Source organism: Triticum urartu, chromosome 1 (genome assembly GCF_003073215.2).
Source record: "Triticum urartu cultivar G1812 chromosome 1, Tu2.1, whole genome shotgun sequence".
Lineage (NCBI taxonomy): Eukaryota > Viridiplantae > Streptophyta > Magnoliopsida > Poales > Poaceae > Triticum > Triticum urartu.
The window spans coordinates 37,346,101-37,357,770 of record NC_053022.1 but is presented as its reverse complement, the minus strand read 5'-3'; the positions used below and the strand labels follow the sequence as shown (position 1 = coordinate 37,357,770).

At 39.8% G+C, this 11,670-nt stretch overlaps 1 protein-coding gene across 1 annotated transcript; it reads left to right on the top strand.

Annotated features, from left to right (window-relative positions):
* Positions 1-451: 451 nt before the first annotated feature.
* On the top strand, positions 452-6,952 carry LOC125532664. The gene is made up of 5 exons (XM_048696637.1): positions 452-660; positions 3,488-3,701; positions 3,889-3,952; positions 4,790-4,905; positions 6,844-6,952. The coding sequence occupies exons 1-5, from the start codon at positions 452-454 to the stop codon at positions 6,853-6,855; spliced, it is 615 nt and encodes a 204-aa protein (XP_048552594.1). The 3' UTR covers positions 6,856-6,952.
* Positions 6,953-11,670: the final 4,718 nt, after the last annotated feature.

Sequence of the window (11,670 nt, the reverse complement as noted above, 5' to 3'; positions counted from 1 at the left end):
TACGCACATGTCAAATATGACTTGCAGAAAGCTGACAATACCCATGGGTGAATTTTTCTGTTTTTTTAATATTTTACATATATAATTCATGCATTAATTTTATTCGTTTGCCTTTTTTATGAATTGTACTTGTAGAGTTTTTTTTCTGTTAGTAGCCCCCTGAATTTTCCAATCTTCCATATGTCTTAGTCTGAATTTCTAGTGTTTTTCTCGCAAAAAAAAGAATTTCTAGTGTTTACATACAAAACAAACATGCCCTTGTCGGTGTCGGATCGGTCGAGGACACCCGAGTTGAAGGCGCGGATCACACTGCGTGAGCGGCAACACATGAGGAAGAGGTTGGTGGCGAGCGACATGTTGGCGAGGCGCCGGGTATCGCGCGCGCCGATCGGTCCCGAGGACGCGCTCATTGCGTCTGTCCTCGGCTGCTCCTTGATAATGACGGAGTCAGATGTGCGGCAGCTTCGGCAAAAGACTACCAGCGAAGGCGAGGAGGCATCCTGAGGAGCAGGAGCGCTTGCTCCAGAGGCTAGTCGGGGTGCACATGGACCTGTCGGACAACAACGAAGACGGATCAAGCTCCAACGACGATGACCCTTCAGTGACTGATGCATACATCGACAGCCAGAGCAGCACCGTGACCGGAAGGGCAAAGAGCCGGTGAGGAACTGGTGCGTCTCGGTCTTTAATTTCTCGTTTCAAGTAATCTAGTTTAAAATTGGCCATCGTCTATGTGGATATGTGAACTTTGGTGACCATTTGGAGACCCGTTGGTGATTTTCGGTGGTTGGAGTGTGCATTTCTATGTCCCTTTGATGATTGACGTATTTTTATTCGTGTTGCATGTTTTAGCATGGATATAGGGTACCAGATTGGAAATATATTTTGGTTTTTGGTTGTAGATACACCATATATGAGGATTATTTTTTAATAATTAAACAAGAAGTCAAAATAGGTAAGAACTATTTTTAGAATAAATTTGACTTACTTTTCCACTAGTATATAAATTTTCACAGAAAAAAAAAACCAACATCGACTGCGAAAAGGACAAGATTATTTGCTATCATAGGTCACTATTCACACTATTTTGATAAAAAAAATTGTATTTTTTAAAAGAAGTCAAAGGGGATTTTCTTTTTGTGGAATTTTTCTTACGAGTACAATGGAAGGTCAAGTTTATTTCAAAAATATTTTCAGATTTTTTGATTTTTTTTGTTGAATTACTAAAAAAACAAATGCGGTGTATAGATCAAACGTCCACCTCCGATACCAGATATGAGAGATGTGGATGACAGGAATTGAGGGGCTGGATTTGGTGACCGCCCCTGTAGATGCTCTTAGTTCATCAAACATTAAAATTGGTCATTTCGTCATGGCTCATGTTCATAGTTTATTTAAAAGTTGAACTCATTCTAGTTGCCGCCCCCACAATCATGTTGCGAAAAACAAATTTGATTCACGTCTAGCCAGGCATATACAGATTTTGTAGAAAACAACGCCTTGTAAGGATCAAGGTTTTTTAATTTATTTTCAGAAAAAGCGAAGAGGTTTGGGAAAAAACATTATTCCATGTTGGTCTTCGTACATAACATAGGTCCGGTCTAGCAGGGAAAGTATCTAGTGCTCCCAGGCCTAGGGTGCTCCCGGTGCTCCGATGTGAAAAACATTTTTTTTAAATGTTCAAAAAATTCTGAAAAAATGCAGCACATTGACAGAACATCGATGTTTCTTGTCACAAAATTTCAAATCAAAATTGGAAATATTGCTCGAGATACAAAAATGACAAATTTGACATCAATATGATAATGGGCCAAAACTAAAGCCCAACTTATGTTATGTACAAAAATTTGTCATTTTTGTATCTCGAGCAATGTTTCGAATTTTGATTTGAGATTTTTTGACAAGAGACATCGATATTCCGTCGATGTGCTGCATTTTTTTCAGAATTTTTTAAACATTTAAAAAATGTTTTTCGGACATTTAGAGCACCGGGAGCACCCCAAGCCTGAGAGCATTAGATACTTTCCTCGGTCTAGCAAGTCATTTGGAAGATCCTGCCACTTGTGTGCCATGCTAGTACATGCTTTTGTTTCGCAGATGTAGATGTGATCAGCACCAACGACCATGCGAGCCAAACACAGAACCAAAACGCCGTCACTAGCTCTGCGACGGCCGTCGCCACATACCGTCTCTTCCGTCCACAGTACGCATTAAATATAAACCGCCGTACACGCCCTGAAAAACTGATGCGTCCAGCATCCCGAAGTGAAGCAACGCCTCACGATTCAGTGAGCAGGCGAGCCCGTCCACGCCTATGAATTGTCGATGTAACAGCCCTTTCTTCCTCACAAAAAATAATGTCATCATACCATCACACCACTATGCAATATTCTCAAATGCATGACAAAAATGTCAAACACCCAAAACTAATTTATTTTACCAATTATTTTTATTAGGTTTTTATGACACCATGTTGCTTATTGATCTTGAACACGGAGATAGAATCTCAAACTATGCACGTGAAATTTTCATATATTTGTGAGCCCACAAATTATTCAAATATTTTAGCACAACCCTAGCATCTACCCCTAGTTCGTACCACAATTCTTTTATTGCTGCACTTTAATTGCCAAAAAATATAAACCTTCTCCAGACGGGTTGATATTTCTGTGTGGGTCTTTCAGCGAGCGTTCCCCTCCTTTTGTCCCTCCTCCAAGGAAAGGCGGCTAGAGTTTCTGCCTCCCGACGACGACGCCGCTGATCTGCCACGTCTCCTGTGGCTTTCGGGCCACAGGTGTGCGGTGGATCCCGACTCTTGCCGATGTGAGGGCTCCATTTTTAGGCGTTTCTTCAAGTTTTGTTAGGGTTTGTGTCATGCTCAGGAAGACGAAAAGGTGGTGGCTTCTTAAAGATGGAATAAGGTTCTCCCCGCCTAGCCCCCGTCCCGGTGGTGTGTCTATCATCAGAGGGCGTGTGGAGGCATGTCTCTGCCAGACCTCACGGAATTTTCAGTCGGTGGCTGTCTTTGGTCGATCTGCTCGGATCTGGTCTTTGTTCGTCTTTGTTCATGTGTCTTCATGTTAGATCCTTTTGATCTAAACTTCTCTTCAACGGCGGGGGTTGTTGTTCTGGTGTGTTGGTCCTATGTGGCCTTAGCACGACGACTACCCGACTGTTTATTACAACAAGTTGTGCCCGACTCCAGTGAGAGAGGGGCGATGATGGCGACGCGCTTTCGGCTTGCTTCAACGCTTGTAATCATCCCTAGGTGATAGGTGGTCTATAAATCTAAACATAATTTTTATTATTTTTTATGTTCGCTGTAATGACATGATTGAAAACAATTTAGCTACTTTTCAGTCAGCTGAGTTTTCACTTTTGCGTCAGTCGTTTTCCTGTCCGTTGGATGGTGCTATAAGATGCGTGTTGTTTCAGTTTATTCCCGTTTTAGATTTGGCCCAAGTAGTATCGACTAACCTTGGGTCAGTCAAATCGATTTCTGCTGGGCTCGTGCTCCTCGCGGGGCGCCCGTTCTATGCGCGCCCATTAAGCAGTCGGCCCGTTTTGATGGAACGCAGACCGTCGCTGTTCTTCTCGTCTTATCCCCTTCCTCCTTGGTTTCTGTCAGTCACTTCCCCCTCCCCCTCTCCGCCTCAGTCTCTCTAGGTCTCTGTCTTCTCCTCTTCTTCCCCAAGCTTAGGGTTCGTGGAGTTTCTTGCTAGACCTGCTCCCTCTGCGAATACTTCTTCTTATGATTTTTGTTTCTGCTAGATCTGCTCCCTCTGCGAATACTTCTTCTTTTGATTTTTTGTTTCTGCTAGATCTGCTCATTTTCTCTTGTATGTGCTTACTAAGGTGCTTCTCTATGGTTCACTATGGTGTTTGCAGGATTTACCAATCGGGGGAGTTTCGTTGCTGACGGATTGCCGTTGGTCCATCTCCTCTTTTTCAGGTATTCTTCCTTATTGAATCTTATTATTGTATTGTTTCTTGTACTAGTTAGAGGAGTCCTGTTAGTTTTTTAGTTTTTTATGCTTTACTTAGGCTTTGATGTTCATATTTTAATTCAACTCGTGTGTGTTATCTGTTGCAGCGGTGAGATTTGTGTTTGAGGCTTTTGTTTTTGGTTCTAGCAATTGATTCTATTGGGTTTAGTAGCGTACAGATTTGCTTCAATATTGGTTTTGGGTAGGATTTTCTTGTTTTTTTGTGTTTGATATGCAGTGATTTTTTTTTACTGTTTGGTTTTAGGGTTTGAACAGGTTGATTCAGTGAGTCTTGTATGTCTCTAAAGATTAAATCAATTTTGTGCATATTGTTATTCTGATGCAGATTCTAGGTCATCTGCTTTCTAATAAACCTTTTAGGTTTGATTCTACTTACTTTATGCCTGTTTTATGTTTGATAGTCAGTTTTTTATGTTTTATGTTATATTAAGTGTGTGCCTGTTCACTATTGAGTCCAGTTGATGTTTTTAGGTGTATTGAATTTTTGGTATATGTCCATGGTGTTGATACACTTTTGCTTTTTTGGGGTATTTGTGCAAGTTTAGTTACATAGAGATGCAATTTGTTCAGATTTAGTCAAGATTATGGAGGTTCTTTATGTAATTTATCTTCTTCTAAGTTACCCATCTAGATTAGGAATTCATTTCTTTGAGATATAATTAGATTGTAAGCTTTTATATTTTTATAGTTAATGTAGGTTGCTCAACTTGTTTTATGCCCCGTTGGGTAATTACATAAAAAAATCCTTTTTATTTACCATGTGTTTCTTTTTTATTGTGTAGGCATGGTTTGCCCTGTTTGTCGTTGCCCAGGTGCTCCTTGCGTACCATTTCTGCGAGCGGATGAAGTCCCTGAAGTTTTCGATGTTGTCGTTGACGAGGATTGCTTCAGAATGATGGTGAGTTGTCTTTATATTTTCTTGTATTTATCTCTTCTTTTTATTTATCAGTACGTGTGTATGTGTTTACTTAGGTATTGCTTTCCTTGATTGCTGATATGAAACCTATGTACCTTTTCATGTTGTCCCTGTGTGCTATGATCAACTCATGCAAGTATCGCTGTGTGCATGTTTTCATGTCTCATATAGTGAGGTAGTCTGCATTTTAATCTTTGATTTTTTTTGTATATATCATGAAGGTTTATATGAAAGTTGCTATTGTGAACTGTGCACAAGTTTAGTATCATGAACATGCAACTTTTTAATAACAGTCTTTGAATTGTACGAATTAGGTTTTATGAACTAGGTTCCAGTTGATATTGATGATTGCATGTTAGTACAGTTGAAATTTTGCGTAGGTTGAAATACTTTGCACATATTTATCTTTGTTCTCTATTAAATAGTTATGTTGCTGTTGTAAAATGTGTGCAAGCTTAGTATCATGAACATGCAAATTTTTTATGTTTTTTTTTTGAATTTTTGAATTATGTGTTTGCTGTAGTTATAGCTGTACTATTTTTTAAAATTCACTATTGATCAATTCATTCAAGATTAGTTATGGTTGTCATTACTGTGTTGTACTATGCATTTCATGTAGTTTGATTTCATTCGCTTAAATGAAAGATGCTATTTGTAAATTGTGTGCAAGTTTAGTATGATGTAGATACAATTTTTTATTTGTAGTCTTTTTTACAGTTCTTATCAATGTACCTATATTTAACTTCAAGGCTAATTTGAATCTTTTGCTTTTGTGAATTCTGTGCAAGTTTAGTATGATGAACATGTAATTTTTTAATTGCGGTCTTTGAAATATAGAACTTGGGTTTTAGGATCTTGGTTTCAGTTTTATATTGGTGAATCCAAGCTATTATAGTTTCATTTGTGAATTGAGTTAGGTACTCTGTAATTCATGTAGGTTGAAATCCTTTTCTAGATATCTATCTATCTTGCTGTTGTAAAATGCGTGCAAGTTTAGTTTGATGTTCATGCAAATTTTTAATTGTACAGTGAGGTATTGTGAAGTTCAATTGAATTAGGTATTTCCTGTACTTTTTATCCAGTTGTTATTGATCAATTTCATTCAAGTATAGTTTTGGTTGTGAATACAGTTGGGTATTCTATATTACATGTAGTTTGATTTGGTTTGCACTTATCAATCCTAAAATGAATCTTGCTATTGTAATATGCAAGTTCAGTATGTTGAAGATGCAATTTTTTATTGTAGTTATTTGAATTTGTGAAACATAATTTTCTGTACTATCTTTTACAGTTGTTATTCATCAATTCATTCTAGTAATTTTTATTGTTGTGAATGCAGTGAGGTATTGTGCATTTTCATATATGTTGATTTCTTTTGTTCATATCATTGTAAATATATTATGACCAATGCTACCATAAATCTTCCAGCTGTGTAATGCATGCAAGTTTACTATCATGAATGTGCAACTTTTTAATTGCAGTATTTGAATTTTAGGATTTAGCTTTTTAGGAACTAGAATTATATATAGTTGATATTGATGAATGCATGCTAGTATGATTATAATTGTGAATTGATTCATATATTCTGTAATTCCTTTAGCTTGAATTTGCTTTTGTACAAATAAATCTATCTGGTCCCAGTAAGTTCTAGGCCAGGGTATCATCAAGTTTAATATGATTCTAATTGTGTACTTTCGGATATCTGGGAGGTGTTCTGCATAAACTGTAGTTCAAACTGCTTCTAGTTCCTAGGTCAAAATGTAATGTTGCTTTATATGTAGCTGTGCAAATTTTCCTTTATGTCCTTGCAAGTTCAGTTTGTTTTTCAAGTACATTCCAGTAAGTTCTTTCTTCATGAAACATGATAATGCATCTGATTATTTCAGTGAACTTACTGTTGTGGTTTCATGATATTGTCAGGCCAACACATGAGATACAGCAGGATATGGACCCAATAATTAAAGGAAAAGGGGGTGTGTGGTCAGATTATCATTTACCTTGCAATTACCAGAAGCAGCTTGTTCTCCAGGTTTCTTCTTTCTCCTTTTTTGCTTTTCCTTTAGACAGATATGCGATTTGGGAATGCGATGAACACTCATCCATTTTTTATTGTTCCGGTGTTGTAGAAATAAGGGCGATCGGAGAAGAATCTGTTTCTAAGGAGGAAATTTTAGGACAAGATCTACAGAGAGGTGACACGAATGCAGCAAAAACTGAGGTCACCATCACCGTCCGTGGCTGGGAGGTAGAGGTCGGGGAAGAAAGAGGATGGAAGAAGACCTAGTGATATCAGCGTTAGGTGGATCGCTATGTTTTGAGTGGAGTGGGTTGCTTAGCGGGTCCAGGCCGGTTTTGCGTTTGGGCTTAAAAAAGGCAGAAACAGATAACGTAATTTTCTTCAGTATGTTTGATTGTTTGCCTGTTGGGCTCGTTTCGACTGACCTTAATTCTGGTTCAGTCAGTTTTCATCTGTTTCCTTTTGCATCATTTTGTACCAATCGACTGACCACTTTTCTGGGTCAGTCGATTGATCTGTAGCCGCTCCCGATTGAAAATGAATAAATTGAAAGTTTTTTGCAAAAAAAATATATTTCTGTGTGGCCGGCTTCACCTAAAATCTCATCCAATTCAGATCTCGTCTGATGCCCCGTATATTTAGTATGCGTTTATTACAGCCACTTTATAAATAAAACTCTTATCCTAATTAAACTGCCTGCTGGGTCAGCCCATTGAGTGTAATTTATTAAACCGCGCCAGTGGGCGCAACCTAGCAACCACAGCAGCAGGCCGGCCCATGTTTCCCCCCTGCCTAACCTGGCCCAATAGCTCGGCAACAATGACACAAAGAGCAACTAGTTAACGAGCGCCCCTTCGGGAGCCTCGCAACGATCAGCGTCACTTGGCGCGCTCTCAGCCATTCGCCACGTGTCGTGTTCTGGGCGCTCCCTTCAGATTTTGTTTTTTTATTTTTCGACACGCGTATTCGGCTTTTTAAACGGGTTTTCCAAATTTTTTTCAATGTTTTGGTTTTTCACCGGTCTTCCTTAGATTTTCAATCAATATTTTTTTAAAAAAATTATTTTACGCGAAAAAACGCGTTTTTTTCCTTTCATGAGAGTCACGGTTTTGCTTTCGCGAGAGGCACGGTTTTGCTTTCGCGAGAGTCACAGCCGTGCCTCTCGAAAACAAAAAAAAAAACATGTTTTCTGTTTTTTTTCTTTCGCGAGTCACGGTTTTGCTTCCGCTGGAGGCACGGGTGTGCTTTCACGAGAGTCACGGCCGTGCTTCTCGGAAACGAAAAAGAAACGCGTTTTCTGTTTTTTTTCTTTCGCGAGAGTCACGGTTTTGCTTCCGCGAGAAGCATGGTTGTGCTTTCGCGAGAGTCAGGGCTGTGCCTCTCGGAAAGGAAAAAAAAACGTGTTTTCTGTTTATTTTCCTATCGCGGGAGTCACGGTTTTGTTTCGCAAGAGTCATGGTTGTGCTTTCACGAGAGTCATGACCGTGCCTCTTCGAAAAGAAAAAAAAACCGCGTTTTCTCTTTTTTTTTCTTCCATGAGAGTCATGGTTTTGCTTCCGCGAGAGGCACGATTGTGATTTCGTGAGAGGCACGGGCGCACCTCTTTCGAAAAGGGAAAAAACCCGTGCTCCTGGTTTGGTTTTTTCGTCCGATTTATTTCGTGAAAAAAAGTTTGTCAAAACCTATTAACATGGGATCTAGTTTTGAAGATCTCGACGCGAGAAATCCAACGGTAAAAGCGGTTCGATATTTGAATGCACGGTTTGAGAGATAAAACGTTTTGAATAAACGGATCTATGAAAAAAAGGGAAAACTCTCAGGTTACGACAAGTGACGTGCTGCATGTGCGCCACTTGTTGCAACTAGAAGAATTGAAGTGATCTTTGCAATGAGTACTCCTTAATTAGTGATTTCGCCGTGTTACTATGGGTATTGATTCCTCAGAAAAAAAAAAGGCAAGGTCAGATTGATAATTGGATTTATGTTTACTCCCTGTGCATAAATCTGAAGTACTAGAGCTACAAACTTGTGAAATTTCAAAACATGTTGATCGATTGCATGCATCATTTCTGTTGGCCATATATGCATACACGGCACACATATACTATACCTGAGCTCAGTGGCGGACATGCTTCCAACAGGTTCAAGCCTATCCTCCAATTTTTTTTTTTAAAAATACTACTAATTCCCAGCCCATCTGAGCCCACTGTCTATTGTCTAGCATGTTGCTTCCCGGTTCCAGCCCTTGTAGAGAAGTTGAGCTTGCCCTTAGTTCTCCTCCTAGATTCGCCACTGCCTGAGCTGCAGGTGGTCTACTGGGATACCAATGCGAAGCAGCAAGAGAGAAGCCAGATCGATGTAGATGTAGTTGTTTGTCAATCGATCACTATCGCCGTGAAGCCATAATCTCCCATTGTCAATGGCTCGTTGCTGTGGAAATTGTCTGTTTTTATAGTGTCTCGGAAATAAAGTTCGCAATAGGTACACAGGAGATGGAGTTGAAGACGCTTGCCCTTAATTAACCACGCTCCACATCACAATCTGATCTTTTTATTAATAATAAATAAGAACTCTGTAATTACGAAAGTGGTAAAGGACTGATGGAAAATGTCAAAATAGTAAGGACGCTATGAAGAGGAGCGTCCAAGCCTGGACGCCATTGCTAACTGTGTCTCTTTATGGACGTTCTTATGCACGACATCTAGCTATGTGGTTTCACTTATTAGGCTTAACCGAGTCTTTTTTTCTCTTCTCTGACATACGTAACGGTTTCTGATCTGCAAACCCTAATACGCATGCAGCCGTCACTCTTGATCTCGCGGTCTCGTAAGCAAGCTCCAGTGGCCAACATCAACAATCATCATGGGAGTCGTGTTGTCTCACCGGCCGCTCATCATTAGGAATTTAGGAGCATCGACTTGACCTGTAGTTGGCGCATGTGAGTTGTACGCCATATTGCATCTCCTCTATCAAGTTTTTTGTATAATTCGTTCCATGGTTGCAAGTGTACTGCACGCAATGTATAGATGATTGGATTTTTATTCCTGGTAATATAATTGGTAATTGTCTAGTTTATGAGAACTGATAGGTCGTGAAAAATGCAACCTTGAGTCGATAGTAAATCAATTTAAGATTTTAATCTTTACTTCCTACATGTTCATGTCTGCAGGTGAATCCGAGAACATCTTAATTGTTCTAACGTATGTTGATGGTGAAGTGCAACATGGATTCATGGATGTGGAGTATACTGTTCCTCCCAAAGTCACATTTCCAGCATATGAGGAAACAACTTTTCAAGATATCAAGAATTTATGTCAAGGACTTAGACGTGGAAATAGCAGTGATAGAAACAACATGAATATCCAGGTCCCGAGCAACATGGAACATGATTTTCAATTAATTTCAGTATATGAAGAAAGAGGAAGGAGCATAATTTTTCAGAAGACTAGGTCCCGAGCAACATGGCAAGCGATAGAGTTATATGTTAAGTTCACACCAAATCGAGATACGTTGAGCCAACTCAGCGGTGGAAGCAACATACCTAGAATTGAAAGGGAAGGAAAAAGGTATACGGAAGTGCAATGTGTTCATCATTGCAACAAACCCCGTCTGGTGCATCTCCGGATTGTAGTACATGTGCTCGTGATTTTGACATGTCACATGTTCCATCTTGTAGTCGTGGTAATGCAAGAAATGATTTTCCAACAAGTACTGCCGATAGCCCTTATGATCAGGATGATACAGACCCAGATGATGCTTTGATTGGACATGATGATGATGAAGATGAGCATGATTTCGATGGCGCACCTAGCCAATGTTCAGATGATGATCCAGAATCAATGGCCATGCACCACAACTGGAGTTGAGTATAAAGAAATGTGTGGGCATTGTCATATAATAAGTTCTCTTTGCAACCAAATACTCGGGCCTCATCAAGACAAGGAACACCGATGTACATGGATGAGATGCAAGGAAGGCGAACGGGGCAACAGGCCTGACGCTCCACAACTGACAATAATCAAACGGGTATATAGCTATTGTCGTACTAGTAATTTATATGTAAAATAGCAAAAGCTTGGGAAAATGTGAGCATCATATAATTTTCTTTTCATGTCTTCGATGGCGAAGGAAAAACGAAATATAATCAAGGAAACAAGTCGAGTTAAGGGAAAAACACATCATTGACAAGAAATAGGCCGAGTCAAGGGAATAAGTTAAGACAGAGCACAGGACACTACTAACAATAGCGTCCACCCCTGGACGTTCTTAGCACAGCGGCCGGACCTGGACGCTATTAATCACAGCGTCCTTTCTAATTTCATAATTTTCAGCTGCCCTTTATGAGTTCTGTAATTAAAGAATTCTTATTTATTATTAATAAAAAAATCGGCATCACAATTCAGCGTTTTTTAGAAAAGGAGGAGGACCCCCGGCCTCTGCATCTGGGCGATGCATGCGGTCACTTTATTAATTATCCTCATAAGACCTTACAAAGTCATACAACAGTAAGACTAAAGTCACCATCTAAGCAACAACTGTCGCTACACCTATCCAATTGATAAAGGGCGCTGATAGCCTGGCCTAATACCAAATAGACATCGCAGCCAGACTTAACATCTAAGACCTGAGGTCCCAACCAGGATGCCTACCGGGTATGGGCACCCACCAGTCCGGCGTGCTCCTCAACCAGGACGCCTGCCGGGTATGAGGCAGCCGCAGCCATTTGCCAC